Source organism: Gorilla gorilla, chromosome 3, assembly GCF_029281585.2.
Source record: "Gorilla gorilla gorilla isolate KB3781 chromosome 3, NHGRI_mGorGor1-v2.1_pri, whole genome shotgun sequence".
NCBI classification, from domain to species: Eukaryota; Metazoa; Chordata; class Mammalia; order Primates; family Hominidae; genus Gorilla; species Gorilla gorilla.
This window is the reverse complement of record NC_073227.2, coordinates 70,849,775-70,875,964: the sequence shown is the minus strand read 5'-3', so window position 1 is coordinate 70,875,964 and position 26,190 is coordinate 70,849,775. Positions and strand designations below refer to the sequence as shown.

The 26,190-nt window shown below is 36.1% G+C and overlaps 1 protein-coding gene across 14 annotated transcripts in view; it reads right to left on the bottom strand.

Annotated features, from left to right (window-relative positions):
• Positions 1–26,190, bottom strand: part of CLOCK (clock circadian regulator) — a 119,276-nt gene that overhangs the window by 37,216 nt on the left and 55,870 nt on the right. For 8 of the 14 annotated variants that reach the window (XM_055385061.2, XM_055385062.2, XM_055385063.2 and 5 more), the window contains 7 exons: positions 24,018–24,109; positions 21,034–21,190; positions 17,384–17,473; positions 14,284–14,343; positions 13,459–13,607; positions 10,606–10,697; positions 5,364–5,453 (listed from right to left, as the gene is read on the bottom strand). In XM_055385061.2, the coding sequence (XP_055241036.2) occupies positions 5,364–5,453; positions 10,606–10,697; positions 13,459–13,607; positions 14,284–14,343; positions 17,384–17,430 (438 nt within the window). In that variant the 5' untranslated portion in view covers positions 17,431–17,473; positions 21,034–21,190; positions 24,018–24,109. The remainder of the gene's footprint in view (positions 1–5,363; positions 5,454–10,605; positions 10,698–13,458; positions 13,608–14,283; positions 14,344–17,383; positions 17,474–21,033; positions 21,191–24,017; positions 24,110–26,190) is intronic. The other 6 variants (XM_019025458.4, XM_055385065.2, XM_055385057.2 and 3 more) reach the window with 1 other exon arrangement.

Below are 26,190 nucleotides of genomic sequence, written 5' to 3'. Positions count from 1 at the left end.
CAATTCCACCATGGATACCAAAGGATGACTATATTTTAATGTCTATGTCCTGTTGCCCTATAGCTGAATAAAAGGGGCCTATCTCTTACACCTTTATCTTTCTCACTTCCAATCAGGGCACATTAACACCGTGCCTTGTGTTTAACAGTTATTAGTAAAATAAATGATTTTAGACTAAGGAGGTACTTGATAATGGCTTAAGGGATAACCACACCAAAAATATACCTGTATTTCAATAAAGGATTTTTCTGGAAGTCTGAAAAGCCTCTACAACTAAAGGAGTGAACTAAAAATTCAGGCATGGCTGGGTGCAGTGGTCATGCCTGTAATCCCAGCACTTTGGGAGGCTGAGGCAGGCGGACTGTCTGAGGTCATCAGTTCAAGACCAGCCTGGCTAACATGGAGAAACCTTGTCTCTACGAAAAACACAAAAATTAGCTAGGCATGGTGGTGTGCACCTATAATCACAGCTACTCAGGAGGCTGAAGCAGGAGAATCGCTTGAATCCAGGAGGCAGAGGCTGCAGTGAGCTGATACCCTACCACTACACTCAAGCCTGGGTGACAGAATAAGACTCTGTCTCAAAAAATAATAACAATAAATAAATAGTCAGGCCTGAATAACACAAATGCTAGAAAGTTGCCTTCTACTGACAAAATAAAGAATCAAAATATAGTATATGATATTGATGCAAAAAATAATCTGATATGGTTTGGCTGTGTCCCCGCCCAAATCTCATCTTGTTGTTCCCATAATCCCCATGTGTCATGGGAGGGGCTGAGTGGGAGGTGATTGAATCATGGGAGAAGTTACCTCCATGCTGATGTTCTCGTGATAGTGAGTGAGTTTTCCCAAGTTCTGATGGTTTTGTAAGGGGCTTTTCCCCTTTTTGCTCAGCACTTCTGCTTCCTGCCGCCATGTGAAGAGGGACGTGTTTGCTTCCCCTTCCGCCATGACTGTAAGTTTCCTGAGGCCTCCCCAGCCATGCCAAACTGTGAGTCAATTAAACCTCTTTCCTTTATAAACTACCCAGTCTTGGGGAGTCCTTTATAGCAGTGTGACAACAGACTAATACATCGTCTTAATAGAAAAACATGCCACCGACTTGAAATATTAATAGGAACTAAAATTTTCATTTTTGAGAATGATTATAGTTTTCTACTATTATTTGTTACTAACAATTTCTTCTACTACTATTTGGTAAATTATGATGTGACCTATCTTATCCTTGTTTTTTCATCTATAACTTCATAGGATGTTTCATATTCATAGAGAAAAGAAAATGAATGCCTGTATCAAGAGTAGTATGATCACAAGCAATGCCTGCCCCAACAATTCTGCCTCTCCTGCCACTTTAATAGGTGTCAAACTTTCCATTAACCACTACACTTAAAATCTCTAAATAAGGCTGACCATACTTTATGTGACCATACATACACTCAGTTCTTAAACACAATCAAAAGTAAGAAAAGAAAATGGTAACTACTTGGATCTTTGTATCTCCCTTACTCGTTTCATGAAAAGGAAATATAAGTTCTGCTGATTTACTTATATGACATAAATCAGTAGCCTTTGTTTTTTTCTACACTAGGTCAACGTTACCATTTAGTGACTGGATGACACAAACAATTTTTTAAAATCTAGAAGATGTTAATAACAGAGGAAACTGGGTATAGGGCATATGGGAATTCTCTGTACTACCTTGTCCATTTTTCTGTACATCTAAAAATGGTTCTAAAATTAAAAATATTTTTTAAAATGTCCAGAAGAAAATGGGAAGGTGACAGGGTTTTTATTGAGGGAAGTGTTAATCAAACACTTCAATTCCAATGAGATCTATCACATGTTGTCTATTTCAAAGGGCAATTAAACTCACTAAAGATTAGAAAAGGATTTTTTTAAAACAGCCAAATCAAGTAGCACACTCATTTTCATACATTCAACAAATAATCACTGAGTGATTCTCCAAGAAACTAGCTAGCTCCTCTGGATGCAGAGATAAAGTTCCTGCCTTTAAGAAGCTACAACTACCATAACTATCCAAATAAACAGAAAATTATAATTCTCTGTATCATGACAGTAGTACATACAAGGTAACAGTAGAACAGAGATGAAGGGCATCGAATTTTGAATGGAATTCAAGCAAGTGCCAAGAAGCAGGCTTTGAGAAAGTGTGAACACATTGTAAATGATGCTCTATGACTAGATTATATAGTTTCTGTAAACATGACAAAACCTAATACAGTTATATATGGTTTAAAAGCATATAATTATACTTATTTTAAATTACTTAAACATTATCTTAATCCTATAATGGGATTCTTTCCCTAGGTTTTCTTGCTATGAAAACAAATTTTTTTAAGTTGTCCAGAAAACTCAGTTAATCAGTCTGTCCTTTTTTCTGCCTATGCTAGTTTACTTATGCGTTGCTAATAATCTCATGTTTTACTCTCAAACGTGTTTTTAAATGTTGGGCTTATCCTACTATTTGAGCTTACTAAAAACAAAGCCCCAGAAGAGCAGTAAAGTCAAAGTTATTTTCTGTATGAACCAAAGAAATTAGCAAATTATGTACTGCATGGCTTTCAACTTTAAAAAATGCCCCCTTGAGAGCCTGGACTTTTAAGTGCTAAAATCCATTCGTTCTCTTTATAAGGTATGAAGTATCAGAGTAATCAGAGGGAGAGAAATACCACTGTTCAGTATCTCTTGAAAGAGACACTTACAAGCAGAATTACTTCACCCTGTTATAGAGATAAGCTATTTTTTTAATTTTTTTGTAGAGACAGGATGCTTCACTGTGCTGCCCAGGCTGGTCTTGAATTCCTGGCCTCAAGCAATCCTCCCACCACAGCCTCTGAAAACATTAGCATTAAAGGTGTGAGCCACTGCACCCAGAGACAGGCATTATAAGAGTAGTTTATAAGTAACTTTAGAATATTTATACCATGAGCTCCATCTTCAATAACATCATTATATATTAAAAACTGAAAATTCCCCCCAAAAGCCTATCAGCCGTGGCACAGCACCTAGCATGGTGTCTGGCACAGAGCAGATATTAATAAATACACATTAGAAAAAAAGTAAGCACATAAACCAGGTATTCACCATCCTAATGAAACAAAATACACTTTTCTACTTCTCTACCCTTCTGGTCATATAGATAATGAATTAAAATATGGCCAATATGACATTATCAGTTCAAAGTCACATAGCATAAACAGTTCTGTATCTACTATTTTTAGAGTGTTTTTTGTAAGTAATTCTATTGAGAAAACTACTTACAAGTTGCCCTAATTGCAACAAGTATCTCAGCAGAAATTTAGTTATTCTCAAGACATTCTCAGTGATTTAACATTTTCAACATGCTGATTAAAATGGAAACGCTAAAAAGTTAGCATTAGAATAAAGAAGACAGGAAGAAGAGGGGTCAGATAAAGTGGTAAGACCTTGCACTGCATAACAATGTTTCGGTCAACAATGGACTGCATATATGACCACCGGTGGCCCTAAGATTACAGTGGAGCTGAAACATTCCTACTGTCTAGTGATGTCATATCTGTTGTAATGTCATAGATCAATGCATTAGTCATCCTTTGCACTTGTGTTTGTGGTGATGCTTGTGTAAACAAACCTACTGTGCCACCAATCATATAAAAGTTTAGCACATAAAATTATATACAGTACACATGTACATGATAATAAACAATCATCTTACTAGTTTATGTATTTACTATACTTTTAATGATTTAGAGTATTCTCTATTTACATCTTTTTTTTTTTTTGAGATGGAGTTTCGCTCTTGTTGCCCAGGCTGGAGTGCAATGGCTCAATCTCGGCTCACCGCAACCTCTGCCTCCCAGGTTCAAGCGATTCTATAGGCATGTGCCACCACGCCCGGCTAATTTTGTGTTTTTAGTAGAGACAGGGTCTCTCCATGTTGGTCAGGCTGGTCTCAAACTCTCAACCTCAGGTGATCTGCATGCCTCGGCCTCCCAAAAGTGCAGGGATTACAGGCGTTAGCCACCACACCCAGACTTATATATATGTATTTTTAAGTTAACTCTAAAACAGCCTCAGGCTGGTCCTTTAGGAGGTACTTCAAAAGGGCACTGTTATTACAGGAGATGACTCCATGCCTATTGTTTCTCCTGAAGACCCTCCAATGGGACAAGATGTGGAGGTGGAGGACAGTGACGTTGATGATCCTGACCCCGCGTAGGCCTAGGCTAATGTGTGTATGTTTGTGTCTTAGTTTTACAAATGTTTAAAAAGTTAAAAAAAAAAATTTTTAATAGAAAAAAGCTTTTGAAATAAAGACATAAAGAAAGGAAATATTTTTGTACAGCTGTATGATATATTTGTGTTTCTGAGGCAGGGTCTTGCTCTGTCACCCAGGCTGGAGTGCAGTGGCACCATCACGGCCCACTGTAGCCTTGGCCTCCTAGGCTCAATGCAATCCTCCTACTACAGCCTCCGGATTAACTGGGACCACAGGTGCATACCACGACACTTGGCTAATTTTTACGTTTTTTTAAAGACAGGGTTTCACCATGTTGCCCAGGCTGGTCTCAAACGCCTGAGCTCAAGCAATCTGCCAGCCTTGGCTTCCCAAAGTATTAAGCTAAGTGTTACTACAAGAGTAAAAAAGTTAAAAAAAAATTTTAAGTTTACACAGTAAAAAAGTTATAATAAGCTAAGGCTAATTTATTATTGAAGAAAACATTTTTATATAAAGTAGCCTAAGTGTACAGTGTTTATAAAGTCTATAAAGGTGTACAGTACTGTCTTAGTCCTTCACATTCACTTATCACTCACTCACTGACTCACCCAAAGCAACTTCCAGTCCTGCAAGTTTCATTCATGGTGAGTGCCCTATACAGGTATACCATTTTTTACCTTTGAGACTGTATTTTTTATTGTACCTTTTCTATGTTTAGGTATTTTTAAACATATAAATACTGTGTTACAACTGCCTATAGTAGTATTCAGTACAGCGGCATGCTGTACAGATTGTAGTCTAAGAGCAACAGGCTATATATACCACATAGCCTAAGTGCGTAGTAGGTTACACATCGAGGTTTTTATAAGTATACTCTATGATGTTCACACAGTGACAAAAGTGCCTCAGAACATATTCCTGTTATTTAGTGACGCATAACTATAGTTGAATATTAAGTTACTACAGATTAGTTATGACTGAGCTGAGAAAACACATGCTAAAACAAAGACATACTTAGAGCTCTGATTCCTACCCCTTTAACGACTGTTGTACACTGCTCTCAAAGTCCACTTCCCAGTGCTTTAGAATATTTAAAATAGGCATTTTAATACGAAGTAGATTGTAGGATCTTTATACTTACTGGTAAATGTTCAAGTAATGAAGTTACACTCTCAGACACATATATTATGCTTCCATCTGTCATGATTGCTAAAAAAAAACCATCAAGAGCCTGAAATTAAACATAATGATATGTTAAATGAAAAGAAAAAAGTATTTTGCAGGACAGAAATAAAAATCTGAGATAAATGACGAAGGATTTAATATGGAAATATCCAAAGTTCTGTCAAAATATAATACTAGCTTTCCCCCTTTACAATACCTTGGTATGTATCTTTGTTCATTTTTAAATGCTTCTGGAGAAAAAAAGTCTCTCTCTGGCCATCTATTGGACAACTGGTCTCTAAAAGATAGAGACAATGTTCTACCTTCATCACTAGGTATATTACATGATCCAACCATGTATATACAGTATTATGGCTTATTTGAAGATGCTAATGTCTCCAAAGCACACAAGACATCAACAATGTTTTGTAGGCACACAAAGGAACACTTTGTTATTATCATGGATATGTTAACACAGAGGTGTACATCTGAAGTTTAAGGAGATATATGAAGAATAAAGTAAAAGGGAGTAGCAGGAAATTAAGGTGAAAAATTAGGCTGAGTTCATATCATAAAAGGCTTTGAATATAAGGTTAAGACATAAGAATTTTATTCCGTATACAATGGTAAGCCAACAGAAGATTTTAGGGCAGGGGGCTGTGCTTCAATAAGAGTAGTGTGGAAGCAGGGTGTAAAAGAAAATTCAGTTAGGAAAATCATAGTGGCTTTTGGAATAATTAAGGAAGTTAATGGGAATCTGAATGAAATCAGTAGTATTAGGAATAAAGAAAAGTACTTCGAGCAAGCATTGAGACATGTGAAGTTCGATTTCAGAAGAGAAGTCAGAGCAGGGGGTACAAGACTTAATAAAAATGCAATTTTGTATTTTATACACTACAATGTATTTTCATTTGAGAATCCTAGGCACAGAAGTGACAGCTGAAGAAATGAGATCTACAAAAGACAAATCCTGGAAGAATTATCTACATATAAGGGATGAGGAAGAGAAAAAGGCCGGAGAAAATGACAGAGAAGGCTGCGTGCAGTGGCTTACGCCTGTGATGGTAGCAATTTGGGAAGCCAAGGCGGGAAGATCACTTGAACCCAGGAGTTTGAGACCAGCCTGAGCAACATGGCGAAACCTTGTCTCTGAAAAAAAATTAAAAAATTAGCCAGGTGTGGTGGCACATGCCTATGGTCCCAGCTGCTTGGGAGGCTGAGGCGAAATCACTTGAGCCCAGGAAGTTGAGGCTGCAATGAGCCACGATCATGTCACTGCACTCCAGCCTGAGCAACAGAGTGAGACCCTGTCTCAAAACAGTAATAAAAATTGAAATTACAAAAAAGAAAATGATAGAGAAGACAGAATACACTGTCATCAAGGAATCAATGGAAGAGAGAACGACAAAGTGAAGAGGAGAGGAATGGTTTGGTATAAAATGAGATAAAGAATAAGAAAATGAGAAATGAATTTTGGTGATTTTCAAAAAGTTATGTTAACAGGAAGGCAAGTCGGACTACAATGAGTTTAAAAATGAGTACAAAATCAGAAGGCTATTACAAGTCACTCATTCATGAACTTTAGAAGGGAAGAAAAAGGCAAACAGTTCTAAGGGGGTGAAGTATCAAGAGAAGGCATTTGAAAAAAGAGCAAGTATATTTGTAGTCTAAGGGAAAGGAAGACCCAGTGAAGTAGAAGATACACAGCAGAAAAGATACTATAAAAGGGATTCTTCTATTAAAATGGTCAATACACTAAATTCTAATTTCTTGTTTACTTAAATGGCTCTCAAAAAGGATAGTGACCTCTGATAGGAACCATGTATTATCTTATTAATCCTTGTATCTGCAGCACTAGTGTAGCACAAGTAAAAATACTTGCAGTATATAATTTATAGAGCTGGGAATTAGAGTAATCTTTCCTAACTGTATGTAATTGACGAATATATAGAAAATGGTACCCTCCCCCTTGTCCCCTTCTTTTGGGAAAGAGATCTGGATATCACAAAGAACCTATTTTGAGTAGATGCCTATCTTCTAGAATGGCTCAAACAAACCCAGTCTTCGCTAACATAGAAGTAGAAATCTTGTCATTCGAGCAAACTCATGAATTATTTTTTTAAACCCTTTAGTACAATAATGCCAGTATTATTATTTCATAATAGGGTCAAAAGTAGACAACTGTTCGCCAGGCTCACACCTGTAATCCCAGCACTTTGGGAGGCCAAGGTTGGTGGATCACCTGAGGTTGAGTTTGAGACCAGCCTGACCAACATGGTGAAAGCTCGTCTCTACTAAAAATAAAAAAAATTAGCTCGGTGTGGTGACACATGTCTGTAATCCCAGTTACTTGGGAGGCTAAAGCGGAAGAATCACTTGAATCTGGGAGGCAGAGGTTGCAGTGGGCAGATTGTGCCACTGCACTCCAGCCTGGGCGACTAAGTAAGACTCCGTCTCCAAAAAAAAAAAAAAAAAAAAAAAAAAAAAAAAGAAGACAAGTGTTCCTCAATTTCCCCATCTGAAAGCAAGAAACAGATACTATTGTCTACTTCATAATACCAGCTATTATGACACACAGATACTAGTGTTTACTTCATAAGAGTATTGTAAGGATTCAGTGAGTTAATATATAAAAATTATTCACTTATTTTTCTGATTTAAAGTACAGGTTTAAATGTTTATAATATATTTATACTCTAACAAATTTTCGTATGGTAACATTTCTGCTGAATACATAAAGAATTAATCACACAATTAATTGTCCCATCTAAAATACAAACAGAAAAATAACTCAATTTGCAAAATACTCTACCTTGCTTCAGACTTGAGACGTGGCCATAATCTATTTATACAGGCATACCTTGTTTTATTGTGCTTCGCTTTATTGAACTTCAGTTACTGGGTTTTGTTTTGCTTTTTGTTTTTTCACAAAGTGAAGGTTTGTAGCAACCCTGGGTCAAGCAAGTCTATCAGCATCATTTTTTTTAATAGTATGTGTTCACTTGTGTCTCTTGTGTCACATTTTGGTAATTCTTGCAATATTTCAAACTTTTTCCATTATTATTATATCTGTAATGGTGATTCACCCACATAAGGTGGCGAATTTAAATGTTGTGTGTGCTCTGACTGCTCCACCAACTCACTGGCCATTCCCCCATCCCTCTCCCTCTCCTTGGAGCTCCCCTTTCCCTGAGACATACAACAATACTGAAATTAGGCCAATTAATAACTCTACAATGGCCTTTAAGTATTCAAGTGAAAGGAAGAGTCCCTTATCTCTGACTTTAAATCAAAAGCTAGATGTGATTAAGCTTAGTGAGGAAGGCATGTCGAAAACTGAGACAGGCCAAAAGCTAGACCTCTTGAAACCAAACAAGTAGCAAAGTTGTGAATGAAAAAGAAAAGTTTTAGTGAACACATGTATGATAAGAAAGTGAAAACAGCCTTATTCCTGATATGGAGAAAGTTTGAGTGGTCTGTACAGAAGATCAAACCAGCCACAACATCCCCTTAAGCCAAAGCCTAATCCAGAGGCCTTAATGCTCTTCAATTCTGTGAAGGCAGAGAGAGTTAAGGAAACTACAGAAGACAAGTTCGAAGAGAACAGAGGTAGGTTCATGAGGTATAAGGAAAGAGGCCATCTCCATAACATAAAAGTGCAAGGTGAAGCAGCAAGTGCTGATGTAGAAGCTAGAGCAAGTGATCCGGGAGACCTGGGTAAGATCATTGATGAAGGTCGCTACACTAGATACCAGAGTTTCAGTGCAGATGAAACAGCCTTCTATTGGGAGAAGATGCCATCTAGAACTTTCATAGTTAGAAAAGAGAAGCCAAAGCTGGCTTCAAAGCTTCAAAAGACAAGCTAACTCTCTTGTCAGGGGCAAATGCAGCTGGTGACTTTTAAGTTGAAGCCAATGTTCATTTGCCATTCTGAAAGTCCCAAAGCCCTTAAGAAGTATGCCCTATAAATAGAGCAACAAACTCTGGATGACAGGACATCTGATGACAGCACATCTGTTGACAACATGGCTTACTGAATATTTAAAGCCCACTGTTGAGACCTACTGGTCAGAAAAATAGATTTCTTTCAAAATACTATTGTTCGCTGACAATGTACTTGGTAGCCCAAGAATGCTGATGGAGTTGTACAAGGAGATTAATGTTGTTTTCATGCCTGCTAACACAACACCCATTCTGCAGCCCATGGGTCAAGGAATAATTTTGACTTTCAAGTCTTATTTAAGAAATACACTTCATAAGGCTACAGCTCCCATAGATACTGATTCGTGTGATGGATCTGGGCAAAGTCAACTGAAAACCTTCTGGAAAGAATTCACCCTTCTAGATGGCATGAGAAGATTTCTGATTCATGGGAGAAGGTCAAAATATCAACATTACCAAGAGTTAAGAAGAAGTTGATTCTAACCCTTGTGGATAACTTTGAGGGGTTCAAGGTGTCAGTGAAGGAAGTAACTGCAGATGTGGTAGAAACGGCAAGAGAATTAGAATTAAAAGTGGAGTCTGAAGATGTGACTGATTGCTGCAATCTGCTAATAAACCCGAACTGATGAGGAGTTGCTCCACTGATGAGTAAACAAAGTGATTTCTTGAGATCGACTCTACTCCTGAAGAAGATGTGAATACTGTTGACATGACAGCAAAGGATACAGAATATTACATAAATTTAGTGGATAGAGCAGCAGCAGGGTTTGAGAGTACTGACTGTAATTTTGAAAGAAGTTCTACTCTGGGTAAAATGCTATCAAACAGCACTGCACGTTACAGAGAAATCTTGAAAGGAAGAGTGAATCGATGTGGCAAACTTCATTGCTGACTCATTTTAAGAAATTGCCGTAGCCACCCCAACCTTCAGCAACCACCACCCTAATCAGTTAGTAGCCACTGACACTGAGGCAATACCTTCCACCAGCAAAAAGATTAAGACTCGCTGAAGGCTCAGATGATTGTTAGCATTTTTTAGCAATGAAGTATTTTTAAATTTAGGTATGATCAGTATTTTTTATATAATGTTATTACACACCTAATAGACTACAGGGAAACAAAACAATTCATGTGACTCATTTTATTGAAATATTAGCTTTATTGCAGTGGTCTGGAACTCAACTCGCAATATCGCCAAGGTACACCTGGATATTAAGTCACCCTGTGATTTCTTTTTTGAGGAAAATAAAACTTTCAAAAATTAAATCTGGACATACCTCTAACATTAATTGTGTAAACTCTTCATTACTAAGGAATGTAGGTTTCCAGTCCTGTCGAATTTCACTAGCATCTGACTGTGCAGTGATTTCTGTAAACAGATTGACATATTAGTGGCATACCCCAACCACCGGAGGAGTACAAAAGCCCTACAAGTTGTCTTGTCTCTTCCCATTCTAATTAAAGATGACAACCATAGGCATTAACATTTATTGGGTAGATATCAAGAGGTCCAGGTTTTGGTATGATGAAATATTTGAGATAACATGGCAAGTTATCTCCTTGGATTTGGTCTCTTGGTAATACCAGTCTCTTCGGTTTTTCTCTTGGTGCTCTGATAGTTATGTTGCAGATGGGCCTGAGATTGCTTCCTATTTGACACAATGACCAAAGAAGATTTTTGCTCCAAGAATTTTGAAGAAATTCTTTTTTTCCTTTTCCTTCCCTTGCCATTCAAATAGCAATGTCTAGAGCAGCACTAGGCAAATTAGCTGAAAAAGGCCAAAGAGGTCACTAGGTTTGCTTTCAACAAAGAATGCCTTAGGCCTGCCTACTGCTGGGCAAAAAGCTTCTTCCCAACCTTAAGTGCTCTATCTTAATTAATCAAAGAGACTAAATTAATATTTTATGCAAAAACTTTACTGCAGTAATATTCCCACAGTGATTTTTCTTAGTGTCCTCCTTGTACAACAGTAGAGAGCTGGTGAAAAATTTGGAGATCCCTGCTGTGGGACATATGTTTGTCACAATTATTACCATTTTATTTCACTACATACTTCTAATAGATTTAGTTATGAAAAAGCTATTCATAAATGATGAAACCTAGTAACAAATGTTTTTCTATTTTTTAATGTAGACATATTAAAACAAGCAGGCAGAATAAAAATCTATGCCATAGACTATATTCTACAAAATATACTCTAATTTGTAGTAAGAAATATAAACTAAATTCTGATTTTATCATCAGATAGAGAAATACAGCATACTGTCCCTCATCAAAAGTTAGCATATTAGAAATGCCTATAGTGGAATATGAAGAGTAACTAAGAAGCGCAGAGCTACTAAATGTGCGGAATACAATTGTGTTTTTCAAATTCACATCAATTATATACATTTGGGAAAAGGATTTAAATCCACAAACAAATCCAATCAAGTTTCATTAAACATAGGCCTATTTTAGGATGATACGTATATAAAATCCTTTTACCTTAACAGAAATACTGTTTCTGTGAGAATTATGTATCTGATTTTAAAAAAAAAAATTACTTAATGCCACAATTCATCCTCTATTGTCAGGGGGAAATATATGCATTTCATTTCATTCAACAACCATTTATTAAACTCCTAGTATCTTTGGACTGGTTTCAATGAGTGTGCCATTTAACAATAGGCACTGAGGTTAGTGAGATACTATCTGTAGAGGTAAAATGTGATAATAGTGGTGGCAATAAATATTGACACATTTACAAAAGAATCAACAGAATTTGGCAACTGTGATACGGTGCTAAGGAAGCTGAAAAAAAATCCTAAAATTTTTTCAGGTTTAAGTCTTAGGTGACTAAAAGGATGGTGGTATAAAAATGAAAAAAGGCAAGTTAAGAGAAAGAGGTAACTTGACAAAATGAAAATAAATTCAATTTTAGATGCACTGAGTTTGAGGACATGCAAAAGAAAGATCTAGAAGTTATCTGGAAATACATGGCTAAAATGTTTGCATCTAAAAATAGAAATCTGGTAGTTTAATAGAGACACAATAGCTGAAGCTATGGAATGAGATAAGCAAGAGAAAGAGTGTACAGAAAGCAAGAGAACAAGGATAAGACTTAGGAATGTCACATTTAGAGGGTAGAAAGAGAGGAAAGAAGTTAGTTTCAGTTAGAAAAGGGGAGGAGAAAGTACAATATAAGGGAAGCTAAGGGAGGAGGGATAAAAATTTCCAGTGCTGTACAGATGCAGAAGAAGATGCGGTATAAGAAAAAGCTATTGCTTTATTGAGGGATAGGAAGGTAATGTCATTAGTGAAATTAACAAAAACACTTTCAACGAGTGGTGGAGCATAAACCAGTCCTGTAAGGCATTACCAACTGAGCTAGGCAGAAGTAAAACAGAGGCACTAATTACTAACTGTCCTGAGTTTTACAGTTTCATTTGCATTTGAAAAAGGAAATTTCCTTTTACAGGTTTTTTTAAAATCTATTATCTGTTACCAAAATACTTAATATTCTTTAAATTTTCTTTCCATGACTCATTTGTCAAGATGATTTTCTTCTATTAACAAATACTTTATTTTATAGTGTTGATTTACTAGATATACATTGAAACCTTTTAAAATGACACGTAAGAACTTTATACTATCTAGCCTTTTCCTTTCTTTCAAATACACCCATAATTTTCCAACACAAACATGCTTCAGTGACAATGAAGTCTCCCTGCCTCTCTGCTTTTGCACATATTCCCTTTGTGTGACATGCTGTCTTCCTTAATCTAAAAGACTCAGTTGAAAAATCAACTATTTTAAAAGTCTCCTTGACATACTCTTTCCTGTGTTTTTGCTGCAAACAGTTTACAAGCACTACTCACATTTGTAATTATGTGCTTACATGTCTGTCTGCCCTGGCTTGACTTAACTTCAAATCCAGGACTGTTACCCTGCATCATGAGGATTTAGCATGTAGTAGGCATGGAATAAATGTTTGTTGAATGAAAGAATGAACATATTAGGAAACCTTTTAAAATGCGATTGATTTCTCTCTCTTAAAAAAGCCAAGGAAGCATCCAATCTTAAGCATCTCTGCCAAGATTCTAACTAATGCTTTGAGAGTCTGTTCCATTTTACAGAGTTAAAAATTTACCTTTATGTTTTCGTAAAAAATCAATGCTTTTCTGCAGAACAGTAGATTTGTCCATCTTTCTAGCATTACCAGGAAGCATGGATCCCAGTTCTTTAATGAGAACATTAAATTGATCTCTACGTTTCTTTTCAGATTTGTTTCTAGATACTCTGATGAAATGAAAAATATGCATTTTTTAAACAATCCATTTAATTACACAAGTAGTTTAATACAATGTTAATTTAGACATGACACAGCATGTACTTCTATCAACATAGATGGTAACAAATATCTCCCAGGTTACCAACAATATACAGTTAATTTGGGCAATAATTTTTCAGCTCAGTTTATTACTAAAGAAAATTTTACAAATCATACATTTGACAAACATGTTTTTATGAAAATGCCAATAAGAAAAACTGCATTCAAATCATAAGTTTTATTTAATCTAATACTTCCAGTGATTGTTAACTTACATGGTTATTATAAATATATGTACTAAATGAATAAAGACGCTATTCTATGTGAAGCAGTAACCAGTAAACAAAGAGCTATTGAGAAAAACTTGATTATTTATAAAACAATCATTTTATGATACCTGTAATTATCTGCTTTGAAGTCAGATTTTCTAATTCAGTTTCTGTTTAAGCAAAGCATAATACTTTTCCAAAAGGTCAGAAGATATTTAATTTATAAACTACATACCAATATTCTAAGTTCTTCCACCTTGCTAATATATCTAAACTCCTAAAGCACATAGCTTTTGGAAACCATTAATTCACTATTTATTTACCATATTTATCTATTATTCATTCATTTACTATTTTATGTCTCTAATCAAACTACCTTTTCGCTTTGTCCTTGTCATCTTCTTCCACCAACCCATCAAAAATACTACTGTCATCTCTAAAAGAAAGCGGATAAAGTAAGAGCAGACTCACTAAGCAACAGCAATACGAAAGTGACATGTAAATCAACTCAGTTATGCCCTATGATTTTTGTAAAGTTAATGAGTTATAACATTCAAACTACTAACCTATTTCCTAGTAAACATTAGAAAATCAAAATTCAGTAATAATTATATTTTTAAGCTTATTACATAAATTGTAAAAGTATTTATACTTAGCTATATTATGAACACATCATGCTAAACAAGAATTTAACCAGTTTAAATATCTTGTTTCAAACTTTTTAGCAATCAGTAAAAACGTATAGAAAGTCAGTGTTTGCCATTATATAAAATTATTTTTAACTATAACAGCATAATTTAAATTTTTTCTTAGATATTTACTTTCTAAAACCACAAATTACTCATAAACATCACAATGTAATGCATTAACATATTAATACATTTCATTCATTTACTAATTCATTTGACAAATATGTATTAGCACTCATGTGCTCTGTTCTGGACATGTTTAGTAAGCAATGAACAAGACATTTAGCTGCTTTCCTACAGTTTTTCCTTTTTTTTTCCTTTTTTTCTGGAGACAGGGTCTTACTCTGCTGCCCAGACTGGAGTGCAGTTGCACAAACATGGCTCACTGCAGCCTCAACCTCCTGGGTTCAAGAAGTCCCCTTGCCTCAGCCTGCTGAGTAGCTGGGACCACAGGTACATGCCACCATGACTGGCTAGTTTTTTTATATTTTTGTAGAGATGGGGTCTTGCTATGTTGACCAGGCTGGTCTTGAACTCCTGGGCTCAAATGACCTTCCTATCTCAGCCTCCTAAAGTGTTGGGATTACAGGTGTGAGCTGCCATACCCAGCCTCATTTTCTAGTAGATAGAAACAAGTATAAAAATGGGAGATGAGGCTAGGCGCAGTGGCTCACGCCTGTAATCCCAGCATTTTGGGAGGCCGAGGCGGGCGGATCACGAGGTGCAGGAGATTGAGACCATCCTGGCTAACACAGTGAAACCCAGTCTCTACTAAAGATACAAAAACTTAGCCGGGTATGGTGATGGGCAACTGTAGTCCCAGCTACTCAGGAGGCTGAGGCAGGAGAATGGCGTGAACCCAGGAGGTGGAGCTTGCAGTGAGCCGAGATCGCACCACTGCACTCCAGCCTGGCCGACAGAGTGAGACTCCGTCTCAAAAAAAAAAAAAAAAAAAGAGATGAGTTTTAATTTTTTTTAAAGGGGTGATGTTTTAGTTACTGCAGTCTGAGTGGTTAGTGGGGGACACGTGAGCTAGGATCTAAGTGACAAGAAGGGGCTGGCTATGGGAAGATGTAAGGAAAGACCATTCCTAAAAAATAAAATCAAGAGCACTGGTGGCTAACTCAACCCTAGGAGCAATATTAAAGTTTCTGCTGATTTATGAGGTTTTATATAAATTCACTATTCACTCCTTTAGCCACACCTTTCTATGGCCTATAAAGGCCTATATGCTATAAAATGGAGTCACTATTGAGATCACCTGTAACACTCATATCATGGTGGAGGTGCATGTATGAACTTGGGGATTCCATGTAGGCCCTGAAATTTATAAAAAATTGTTATATGTACATGAATTTTCCGAGAACAGAGTTCATAACTTTCATGACATTCAGAGATAAGGAACCCATATTAATAATCACTGCTTTATGTCTGAAAATACAAATGTCATCCCTAGGTGTCATACTACCTAGAATGGGAAAAGCATAATGCCAAATTCATATTTTATCCATCAAAGGCAATGAAGAAATATCTTTTCCAAGAAAAAGACTATCATTAATTCTGCCTGTAACTATGGCACAGTTCAAAGCTATTGACATGGTGCAGGCAGGCTTCTTTAAGGAAGTTTCTTGCTCCTCACATCTTAAGTTCTGGTGGAGTATACATCTTTACTATTTAGCTCCTAAAAAGGGAGAAAAGCTGTCCCCAGATGTCAAAAGTCACTTCTGTGTACAAGTCTAGCTGCAAAACTCTTGAAGAATCCCCAATGGATGGAGCACACCGAACAGTGCAATAAACGCGTTAACAACTTTAATGTCAGACAAACCAACACAAGTAAAAATTCCAGATCATATCTTACTAGCTATGTGACTTTAAACAAGTTATTTAACCTCTCTGACCTACAGTTTTCTCATTTGTAAAATCTTGCAGAATTATTGAGGTTAAATAACATGTAAAAAAGTATTCTGTACATTTGCTGTCAGAGTAGATGCTTTAAAAATGTTGTTGGATTATATCAAATTTAAGATATTATTGACTGTTAAGATCACCACTATTTTATGTGCCCTTAAGAAAGAAAAAAAGAGTGCTACCAATTAAATTATGATAAGAGATGCTAAAATGTAAAAAACAAAGACAACTTAAAGTCTTTTCTTTTCTACTTTTACTTTAGGTTCAGGGGTACATGTGTAGGTTTTTCATGCAGGTAGACTACGTGTCGCTGAGGTTTGGTGTACCAATGATCTCATCACCCAAGTAGTGAGCACAGTACCCAATAGTTTTTTAACCCTCACTGCCCCCTTCCACCCTCCTCCAAAAATTTCAAGTATTAAAATCAAAGGAATATGGAGATTTACCCTTTTCCCAAGAGTAAGATGTAAAGATTACAATTTTAACTAATGAAATCCTAATTATAGTTACTTCTTATCAGTCACAAATGCTAAGATGCTTGAAGGGATGAAGTTAGATAAGAAGAAAAAGGACTCCAGAAGGTTCCAAGGAAACATTTGCAACTGTCAGAATTTCCTTCAGAGCAGCTATGACCAAATCACTAAAAATTACAGGTCAGGACTCATTTAAAACACACAAGCCATATGCTGCTGACTTTGCCTCTGGAAAATACTGATATACCTTACTTATTTTTTTATACTATATTTGTTTAATACAGAAACTGAATGCAGTAGTAATTATGTTTAGGCATAAAATTTCTTCTATCAATTTCATATAGACCATTATTCTAATAGTGCATTTTAAAATAACTATATATAACTTAAGTCTTCAAAAACATACCTGTCAACAATCGAGCTCATTTTACTACAGCTTACGGTAAACAACATAACATACTACGTTTTCGTCTTGTAGTAGACATTTGTACTTCTCCTTAGGTGAAAAGAAAAACAAATGGTCATTAGTTTTCTAAAAATGTTACTTCCACAAACTTATCTTGAGAAATACTATATGTTATCACAGAGACTTCAAAATGTTGTTTGTACTGAAGATCAGAACATTATTTTCAAGCAAATACCTATGGCTGAGGTACATTTGAGGCTTCTTTTCCCCTCCTAAAAAACAACTACAAGAAAAAAAGTAATTCAGGCTCATATTAACTTTCTTTTTACTATCAATCAAAATAAAATGGACATTCTCAATACTCAGTATATATTTGACTATATAACTACAAATAGTCTGTAATAACACCATCTATTCAGCAATAAATATTTGTTGAAAGCCTATTTTCTGCTAAACAGTACAGCAGGCTTTGGGCACATAACAGTGAAAGACACAGTCCCTGTAGGAAAAATTTGCAATTGAGCAGGAAGATAGATATCTAAATAATTATAATAAGAGGTATAATTAAGGTATATACTGTGTAATGCTATCACTGGGCAAGGAACAATTATGTCTACCCGTGGGAATTAGAGAGGGGAAACGAGGGAATATTCTTGACGACAGTAAGTCTGTCAGGGAGTCAAAATTCTTTTTTAATGCAAATATGGTGCAGGGATGGGCAGCATCACCATCCTCTGAGAGCTTGTTTTCAAAGGCAAAATCTTAATGAACCAGAATCTACATTTTCACAAGGGCTCCACGTGATAATGTATGACCACTTAAGTTTGAGAAGCAACAGGCTGGAGGACAGAAACAGGTAATAGGTGAAAGAATTTTAAGCGACAGGAATGGCAATTTGTAAAGGCACAGGCCTTAGTGAGACAAAAGAATATCGTATTTGAGAAACTAAGAGGTTTAGCATTTTCCTTATGAAAAACCTGGGATGTTACAATTTAAAGTTTTAATTACTAGACCATAAAGTTTGAGAATACAAGTGGTAAACTGGCAAAGGCAAGTCAAGTACAGGAGAGTCTTACTATAAAGAGTCTCATACCCAAATTGAAGGAAGTAAAACTTACTGCTTTAAAGCTGGATCAGAAGCCTAAAATTTGTCTCTCTATATTCTATAGGTTGAGTATCCCTAATCTGAAAACCTGAAATCCAAAATACTCCAAAATCTGAAAGCTTTTGAGCATCAACATAATGTTCAACATTCAAAGGAAATGCTCAACGGAGCATTTCTAAACCAGAGAAGATTAAAGATATTACAAGAACATGAGATTCTAAACATTCAGTCACTGTTTTCAAATGCACCTTCATGAAAGGAAAGGAGAATAACCCTGCTAACATTGCTGCATTGCCTGTATGGTTATGGTTGCAGAAGTAGAACAGTGAGGGGCTCAGAATATTTTTTTTCTTTTTGTTTTTGAGATGGGGTCTCACTCTGTTGCCCAGGGTGGAGTGCTGTGGCATGATCATAGCTCACTGCTGCCTTGAAATCCTGGGCTCAAGCAATCCTGCCACTTCAGCCTCCTGAGTAGCTGGGATAACAGGTGCTGGCTACCATACCCAGGGCTAAGAGTTCTTAAAAGAAAATGAGTGACAGAGTCAAAGATAGAAATAATAAAATAAAAAGGACTAACACCAGGATGAAAAGTTGTGATTTTAAGTGTCTGAGGTAGTATCAGCATATGCAACACAGAACTACAGAATTTTAGAGGTAGAAGAGAATTTAAAGACCACCTAAGTACATCTCTCTGGTCCAAAAGACATATTTATCTTCATGGTAAGAAGTGAGGCTGATTCTATCACTAGAAGAAGAAGAACAGTATAAAAGTAATAGGGCAAATTTCAGTGAATTCAAAAAGAATTGTTAAGAGTAAAAAGTTCAAAAGGCCAGATCTGAGCCTTATAAGGCACCCAGTAAGGCATCAGTATGGCTTAATTATCAAAAGGTAGAAAATAAGACAAACTACCAAAAAAAGGGCAGTGGGTGGTGGCGGGGACTAGGCAACGCCAAGAATTAAGGGTTATACTACAGGAAAAGCCTTGCTGACTACTAGAAGGGTGAATCCAATATAGTTTAGAAGATGCAGGCTGATGCTTTATTAGGCTGTTTTACTATTGTTGTTAACAATATTCTTCTAAAAATTATTTGTCGTCCAGCTAATAGAACAACGTAAGATCTCTCTCTCTCTCTTTTTTTGAGACAGGGTCTCCCTCTGTGGCCCAGGCTGGAGTGCAGTGGCGCGATCTCATCTCATTGCAACCTCCGCCTCCCAGGTTCAGGCGATTCTCCTGCCTCAGCCTCCTGAGTAGCTGGGATTACAGGCCCAGACCACCAGAAGCCAGCTAATTTTTGTATTTTTAGTAGAGATGGGGTTTCACCACATTGGTCAGGCTGGTCTCGAACTCCTGAACTCCGGTGATCTGCCCGCCTCAGCCTCCCAAAGTGCTGCGATTACAGGTGTGAGCCACCATGACCGGTCAGATATAACTCTTAACAGTCTAGCACAAGATCTTCATCTTTCCAGCCAATTGACATACACATTTTACTTAAAGGAAAGGAGTAAGTAAAATAGGCTGGACATGCACCCTAGAGCAAATGTTAGAAGATTTCCCTAAACTTTTAAAAATGGTGTCAAATTAACTTTAACAAGACAAACTGGTAAGGTGGAACAGCCAAAATACTTTGTTTGCAGACTACTGCAAGTCCCACGCTTTCAATTCAGAAGGAGACTAGCTAGAGTCACACTTGTCCATGCTGTGGAGTCTAAGGATACAGATGCCATGCCACTTCCCTACACAAGCTGAAGTGGAATGTCAAACATATAATCTAATATAGAATAAATTTCATTATTTTTTAAGTTCGACATTAGACCACAAAGATATGCAATGTCTTCAAAAGGATCAGTTGCAGTTACTGGAATCCAAAATTCACCAGTTTTATTTAAAAAAACTAAAATAGTATAATTGGATTCTTTACAACACAAAGGATAAATGCTTGAGGGGATGATATCCCATTTTACATGGCATAATTATTACATATTGCATGCCTTTATCAAAACATCTCATGTACCCCATAAATAAATATATATACTAGGTACCCACACAAATTAAAATTAAAAATTCCAAAAAACAAAGTTCCCCAACTATAAAGGATCAAGTTACAGCTAGGAATCAAATGCTCCTTTACTTAAGCAACTTGAGATCAGAGTCATCTGGTGATATGACTTCCCAGCTCAACATGTATCACATTACTATTTTATTCATACACATGCACATTTCCCCAATTTCTCAATATCATAATTTTGGTTAGGTGGTTATATTTGGACTTAACATCATTATGACTCCGTAAATGCCAATTCACAGCTAAGCCATATAGTATACTATAATTACTTTTCCTTTTGAGCAGTTTTTCCTAGAGTTACCATTTTGTTGTTTACCTAGTTTTGTTTATACTTCCTACCAACTTAACTACAAATTCTCCCCTGTCTGTATCTACTATTTCTTCAAACACATTACACATTCTACCAATTTCACCTTCTCACAGCGGTATCTCTAGAAATCTTCCAACCTGTTTCTATTGGGACTGGAAACTATCTACTAACCTGAGGACAAGCTGTCTTCTTGCGTTCATTATTCATCATCATCCTGGTGATTCCCTGGGTCTCTAGTTAGGTCATATTCCCTGTTACTTGTATCCTATGCCTTCATCTTTTTTAGTTTACTTCTTTATTTTTGTTGAGTAATTCCTCCAATAACTGCCTAAGAAAGGGGACATGACAGGTAAATTTTTTAAGGCTTCATAAGTCTAAAACTGTCATTAGTCTATCCTTAATCAATAGTTTAGTTGGATACTGAATACCTGGTTGAAAATCACTTTTCCTTCTGAATGCTGAAGGCTCCACTATCTTCTAGCTTCCAGTGTGGTGTCAAGAAGTGCAAAGCCATTCTGATTACTGATCCTTTAGATGTGACCTGTTATTTATTTCACTCTGGAAACTCCCTTGTTTTCTAAAATTGAACAGTGATGTGCCCTGTTTTGGCTTGTTTTTATATCTGTACTGGTCACTCAACAGGCTTTTCCTAACTGGTAACTCATGTCCTCTAATTCTGGAGAGTTTTCTTGAGTTGTTCTCTATTCTTTGTTTTTCCCCTCTATTTTCTCTCTCTCCTTCTGGAGCACTTATTTGAACACTGGAGATCCTGGACAGTTGTAATTTTCTTATTTTTTCCATTTCCATTTTCCATTTATTTGGCTCTTTGCTCTACTTTCAATAGATTTTATTTTTCAACCTTTCCAATGAGTTTTTCATTTCTAATTTATTTCTTACTGTTTCTCGTTCATATTTCACGGATATAGCATCCCTCTTACCTTTATCTAAGGTTTGCGTTTAATTTTCGCCCGCCTAACTGCTCTCCATTTCCCCTAACTTGGTGTTTTACCTTTTGGTTTGGCCTTTGTCTTGCACATAAGAGGTTTTTCCTCAGCTGTCTACTGATCTCTGAACATGAGCTCACATTTAAGGGTAATCGCTAAAAAAACTGAAGCTCTGTGTGATACAGCTTGCTGACTGTTAACTGTATTGTAGGGCTATCAGGTTGAAATATTTCTTTGGGGAATTCTCAATGTCAGAATCTTTAGATCTTTTAAGATGACTATAATTCAGAGAAAATAATTATGTATCTTCTCAACTCTTGCCTGAAGAGTATAAAAATCTGGTACCCTGGGTTCTTAACCCTTCTATTTTTAACATGTCACCCCCATTCTCAGCCATGTTTGTGGCTCCTTTATTTTATCCTTACTAGGGAATAAATCTCCAGACTTCTGCTAAGATAGGAAAAAGGTGGCTGCCTTGGTTCCAAAGTTAAGAAAAGGATCCATGGAATATAATTACCCCTTAAATAGATTTGCAACAAATCATCCTGTTTTAGTTCCACCATCACTCCTATTTCCAGAAATAGTTTTCAATTCACGAAAATTATAGAGGTTCTACAGTGCCAAGAAGTTTGTTTCAGCTTTCCCACAGCAGGCTTAGGATCCTGGGATTTGCAAGAAAGTTACTATGCTCCCTTTTGCAGTCCCAAATTTTGTTGCTACTGTTTCTTCTCCATTCTCTCTGTCCTGTTATGTCTTTCGTAAAAATCTTCTTACTTTAGCTTCAGTGAGGTTTCAAGAGAAAATAAAATTTAATTGTATTGTTTGCCATCTCTAGCAGTTTCCCATATTCTTTCATCACTCTTAATTAGGCTTCCATCCCCACCACTCCACTCAAATTGCTCACTCTTATTAGTTATCCCACATCTCCATATTGCCAAGTCTAATGGCTGTTTTATTCTCTATTTGACCGTTAAGCAATATGTGATGTAGATGACCACTTCTGCATTTATTAAATACCTTCTTTTCTTGGTTCCAGTGACAAAATATTCTCCTGCTTTTGTACTCATCTTGCTGGCTGCTCCTTCTCCTCTAATTAATACCGGCATGTGCCAGGGCTGAATCCTTCTAAATCTGTATACACTTCTTAGATAAATCACACTTCTACATGCCAATGACTCCCAAATCCACACCCCTAGAATAGATTGTCAAATGCAGTCAGATATCCAACTGCTTTTTAGACATTTCTACAGATTTTAAAGGTGTCCAAAATGTCATATACTTAAAACAGAACACTTAACTTTCTTCTGTAAATTTGCTTCTCTCCCAGTTTTTTCCCCCAACCTGATCTCCATATACTCTCCCCATCATTTACTGTATTCCAGTCACATTATGCTCTTTATGTTCCTCAAACATTTCATTGTCTTTCTTGTTCTCACTATCTATAAAGCTCTTCTCTCAGATCTTCACACAGCTGGCTCCTTTTGCCATTCCGATCTCAATTAAAATTCCCCTTTTTCAATTAGGCTATCTCTGACTGCCTAATGAAAGCAGTCACCAGTCTCTACCACATTATCCTTTTTTTTGTACACGTAAGACAAGGTCTCACTCTGTCTCCCAGGCTGGAATGCAGTGACACAATCACAGCTCACTGTAGCCTCAACCTCCTAGGCTCAAGTCCTCCTGCCTCAGCCTCCCAAGTAGCTGGGATCACAGGCATATGTCATCATGCCCAGCCAATTTCTAAATTTTTGGTGGAGATGGGGTCTCACTATGTTGCCCAGGCTGGTATCAAACTTCTAGGCTTACACAATCCTCCCACCTCAGCCTCCCGAACTGCTAGGATTACAGGCACAAGCCTTACAGTGCCCAGCCTTACACTATCCATTTATCCATTTTAATTCTCTGCACAGTACAAACCACAAATTTCTCACTTGTGTATTATTTGTGTTTCTCACTTGTGTATTATTCTTCTTCTAGAAGGTGGTTCTCATGACAGCAGGGACAGCTTCTGTCTTATTCATCACTGAATCCCCAGTATCTAAAGTAATTATCGGAACATAGCTGGTACTACGTTTGGTGGTAAATTAACACACAAAAATTTTTTTAAATTAAACTTTCCTTAAATTAGTGTGTCAAAATAGTTGATGGATTCTTTTATTTTTCTGGAAAAATATCATTTTATGATGCATTCTAAGATGCACCTTTCTTTACCTTTTGTACTCCTTGGATCTTTTAAACTGATTCTTCAGGAAACTATAGGTTCAAGGTACTCTTCTATATGACCAACCAAAAGTCTCAGAATTCTGTTTAAACAAGAAAAAATGTTAGATTTATTCAACTTACATAGAAGTTTATCATTAAAAGGGTTTTAAAATAATTTTTAAAAATAAAATTTAGAACTGTCACAAAAATGTATATAACCAATTTTAAATTCTATAAATTGTTTCTAAAAGAAAAAATAACTTAAAACATGAATAAACTAAAACAATCACTTAATTCTGGTACAGAAGTTAAAAGATAAAAGTATTAAAAATTGTAACTATAAAAATGTTAATGAGTATACAACATAAAAGGATAACATCGTGACATCAATAACAAGGGAAGAGTAAGAAAGTTACATTTTTATATGCAATTGAAGTTAGATTGTTATACGCTTAAGACAGACTGTTTTAACTATAAGGTGTTTTTATATATAAGCCCCATGGTAATCACATGTGAGGACTGACACAAGAAAATGAGAGGGGAGTCAAAGCACAACTACAAAAAAGAAAGAAAGAAAGAAAGAAAGAAACACAGAGAAAAACAGGAGGAAAGGAAAAGAGGGACAACAGCACTACAAGAAAGACAGCAAGCCCTTCTCTATCAGTAATCACTTTAAACGTAAATGGATTAAACTCCTCAATCAAAATACATGAAGTGGCTGAATGGATTTAAAAAAAAAAAAGAAAGATCCAACTGCATGTTGTCTCCAAGATTCACCTCAGATTTAAAAACAGAAGCTGAAAGTGAAAGAATGGAAAAATATATCCCATGCAAATGGCAGCCTAAAGAGTATAAGTGACCATACTTAGATAAAATAGATGTAAAGTCAAATACAAGAGACAAAGAAGGACATTATATAGTAATAAGAGTCAATTCATTAGGAAAATATAGCAATTATAAATATATACATATACACCCAACATCAGAGGACCCAAATATATTAAGCAAACATCAATAGAACTGAAGGGAGAAACAGCAGATACAATAGTAGCAGGAGATGTCAATACCCCACTTTCAATAATGGACAGATAATCCAAGAGAAATCAAGAAGGAAAGCATAGATGTAAACAGTGTATCAGTACAGTCATCCTTCATTATCTGACATGGACTGGTTCCAGGACCCCCCACCAAATAATTAATATCAAAATCTGCAGATGCTTAAGTCCCTTATATAAAATGATGTAGTATTTGCATATAACTATGTGCCTTCTCCCCTATACTTTAAATCATCTCTAGATTACTTATAATGCATAATACAATGTAAATGTGATGTAAATAGGTGTTATACTATATTGGTTTCTTAAATTTGTATTATTTGTAAATGGTTTTATTCTCTGAATATTTTCATCCACAGTTGGTTGAATCCACAGATGTGGAACCTTCAGATGCAGAAGGCCAACTGTATAGACCAAATGGACCTAACAGACATACACAAAACATTCCACCCAACAACAGCAGAATACACATTATTCTCAAGTACACAGAGAACGTTCTCTAGGACAGATCACCTAATAGGGCACAGAACAAGTTTTAACAAATTTAAGGTTGAATTATACTAAATATCTTCTCTGATCACAGTGAAATGTCAGAAGGAAAACTAGAAAATTCATAAGCAGATGAAATTTAAACACACTGTTGAATAACCAAAGAGTCAAGGAAGACATCAAAAGAGAAATTAGAAAACATCTTGAGACAAACGAAAACACAACATACCAAAATGTATGGGATGCAGCAAAAGTGTTCTGACAGGGAATCTTATTTTAGTCAATGACTGCATTAAAAATGAAGAAAGATTCCTGTCAGCAGGTGTGCTTAAAAAAAAAAAAAAAAAAAGGAAAGATCTCAAACAATGCAACTTTATACCTCAAAGAACTAGAAAAAGAAGAACAAAGCCCATAGAGAGCAGAAGGAAGGAAATATGATTAGAGTAGAAATAAAACAGTGAATAGGAAAAAAAAAATCAACAAAACTAAGAGTTGTTTCTTTGAAAAGACTAACAAAATTGACAAATCTTTAGCTACACTAGGAATAACAGAAGACTCAAAATCAGAAATAAAAGGAGAAATTACAACTGACGTCACAGAAATAAAAAAGTATTTTTTTGAGACAACTAAATAAATAT